Here is a 2,037-nt window from a genome sequence, read left to right on the forward strand (position 1 = left end):
ACTGGCCGGCGACGGCGGCGGCGCGGGCGGCGGCGGGGTGCGTCCCGCGGTGTCGCCGCGCTGGGCCGCCGCCGCCGCCGACGGTGCTGCCATGCTTGCTGCTGCTGCCACGCCGGCCTGCCGCTGCCACGGCCTGCCTGCTGCTGCCGCCATGCTTGCTGCTGCTTGCGTGCGAGCCGCCGGCGGCTGCGGGGGGTAGCTTCGCTGTCGCGGGCGTCCCGCCTGGCCGCTGGTAGCCACCGCTTGCCACAGGCTTCCCTAAGCTCTATCTGCGCCCTGCGCTGCGCTGAGCCGCTCTGACCTGCCCTGCCTCCTTCTGCCTGCCTGCCTCCCCTGCCCCCCTGCCTGCCTGCATGCAGGTCAAGGTGTGCCTTGTGGACACAGGCATGAACGCCAGGCACCCAGACCTGCCGCAGCGTGAGCAGGGGGTGGGGCTTGGCTGCTGTGCTGCCGCAGGCGCAGCCGCCGCAGCCGCAGTGCTGCAGGCCGCGACGGGGTGCCGCCGCGGGCTGCGCCGCGCCGTGCGTGCCGGGAAGACACCTGTGTGACCTGCTGTTCGCACAGCACAGCACAGCACATCACAGCACGGCACAGCACGGCACAGCGCAGCACGGCACGGCACGGCACACCAGCGCGGCCGCTTCCTGCTGAGCTCACGCCTGCGCCCAGCCCTGAGCGCCGCCTCCCCCCGCCCCGCTGCTCGCCTGCAGCGCTGAAGGGGTGGAACACGGTGCCGATTGTGGACGATGCCGGCGGCCTCATCCGCTTCCCGCAGGAGGGGGAGGCCGCCTTTTACGACTTTGACGACAGGTGCGGCTGGGAGGCGGGGAAAGAGGCAGAGGAGGGGGCAGAGCGGGAGGGGGGCAGAGAGGGGGGGCAGAGAGGGATAGAGAGGATGGGGGGCACAGAGGAAGGTGGCTGGGAAAGAGGCAGAGGAGGCTGGGAAAGAGGCAGAGGCGGGGGCAGAGCGGGAGGGGGGCAGGGAGGCTGTGCGACGGTGGCGAGGCGGGGAGCTGCGGCGAGCGGGCTGCTGGCTCCTGCCCACTGCCGCCTCGCCACGCGCCTCACCCCACCCCACCACACACACACACACACACACACTCACACCACCACCACCATCTCTCCATCACATTGACCGCAGGCGCGCGCACGGCACCCTTGTGGCTGGTGTCCTGGCTGCCGCCACCAACAACGGGCGGGGCGTGGCGGGGCTGGCCTACCAGGTGCCCCTTGGCTGCCTGCCCTTGCTGCCTGCCCTTAGATGCCTGCCTCGGCGGCTTTCCCGTGGCCGCCCTCCCGCCTGCCTGCCTGCCTGCCCTTGGCCGCCCGCTGTACACTCGTGCGGAGCAAGCCACCGCCAAAGCGCCAGGCACGGCGCCGCCCTCCGTCCGGCGGCCTCGAGGCCTGCAGGCCTGGCGCGCCGCCGCCGCGCACCGCATCTTGCCCGAGCCCTGGCGCAGCTGTGCACGATGCCGACCCTGCGCGCCTGCTGCCCTGTGCCGCCTCCGCAGGCCTCGCTGCTGGTGTGCCGCGTCTTCAACGAGAGCCAAGCTCCCTTCGGCTCCGCCTCCGCCTTCTCCTCCGTGCGCCGCTGCGTGGACCTGTGCATACAGGTGGGGGTGGGGGGTGGGGGCCCCTTTGTCAGAAGCGGAGCCTGCACCGTAGCCACCAGTGCTGTGGGGTCGGACCTGTGGATACAGGTGCTGCAGGGTCGGGGCGGGCTTCGCTTCCAACGGGGGCCTGCATCATCGCCACCGGTGCTGTTGGGGGCGGGGCAGGCGGTGCTTTTGTCAGACCGGATGGGCCTCCCGCCCAGCCCTGCTGACGCCTCCGTCCACCCCGCTCCTCCCTCCCTTCCACCCCGCTCCTCCCTCCCTCCACCCCGCTCCTCGCTCTGGCCACCCACCCTCCCGCCACCCAACCTCGTGCCACCCGGCCTCCCGCCACCCACCGACCCACCCGGCCTGCCTCCTGCCGCCGCTGCCGTGCAGGAGGGCGCGCGCGTCTTCTCATGTCCGTGAGCATCACCTTTGACTC

General features: G+C 72.5%; 1 protein-coding gene across 1 annotated transcript in view; it reads left to right on the forward strand.

Annotated features, from left to right (window-relative positions):
• Window positions 1-2,037, forward strand: part of CHLNCDRAFT_141447 (hypothetical protein) — a gene marked incomplete at both ends in the record, with an annotated part of 11,994 nt that overhangs the window by 1,222 nt on the left and 8,735 nt on the right. Inside the window, 5 exons of the mRNA XM_005843116.1 lie at window positions 457-525; window positions 711-810; window positions 1,142-1,223; window positions 1,512-1,613; window positions 1,992-2,013. Coding sequence (XP_005843178.1) covers window positions 457-525; window positions 711-810; window positions 1,142-1,223; window positions 1,512-1,613; window positions 1,992-2,013 — 375 coding nt within the window. The remainder of the gene's footprint in view (window positions 1-456; window positions 526-710; window positions 811-1,141; window positions 1,224-1,511; window positions 1,614-1,991; window positions 2,014-2,037) is intronic.

Source organism: Chlorella variabilis (genome assembly GCF_000147415.1).
Source record: "Chlorella variabilis unplaced genomic scaffold CHLNCscaffold_34, whole genome shotgun sequence".
Taxonomy (NCBI): domain Eukaryota; kingdom Viridiplantae; phylum Chlorophyta; class Trebouxiophyceae; order Chlorellales; family Chlorellaceae; genus Chlorella; species Chlorella variabilis.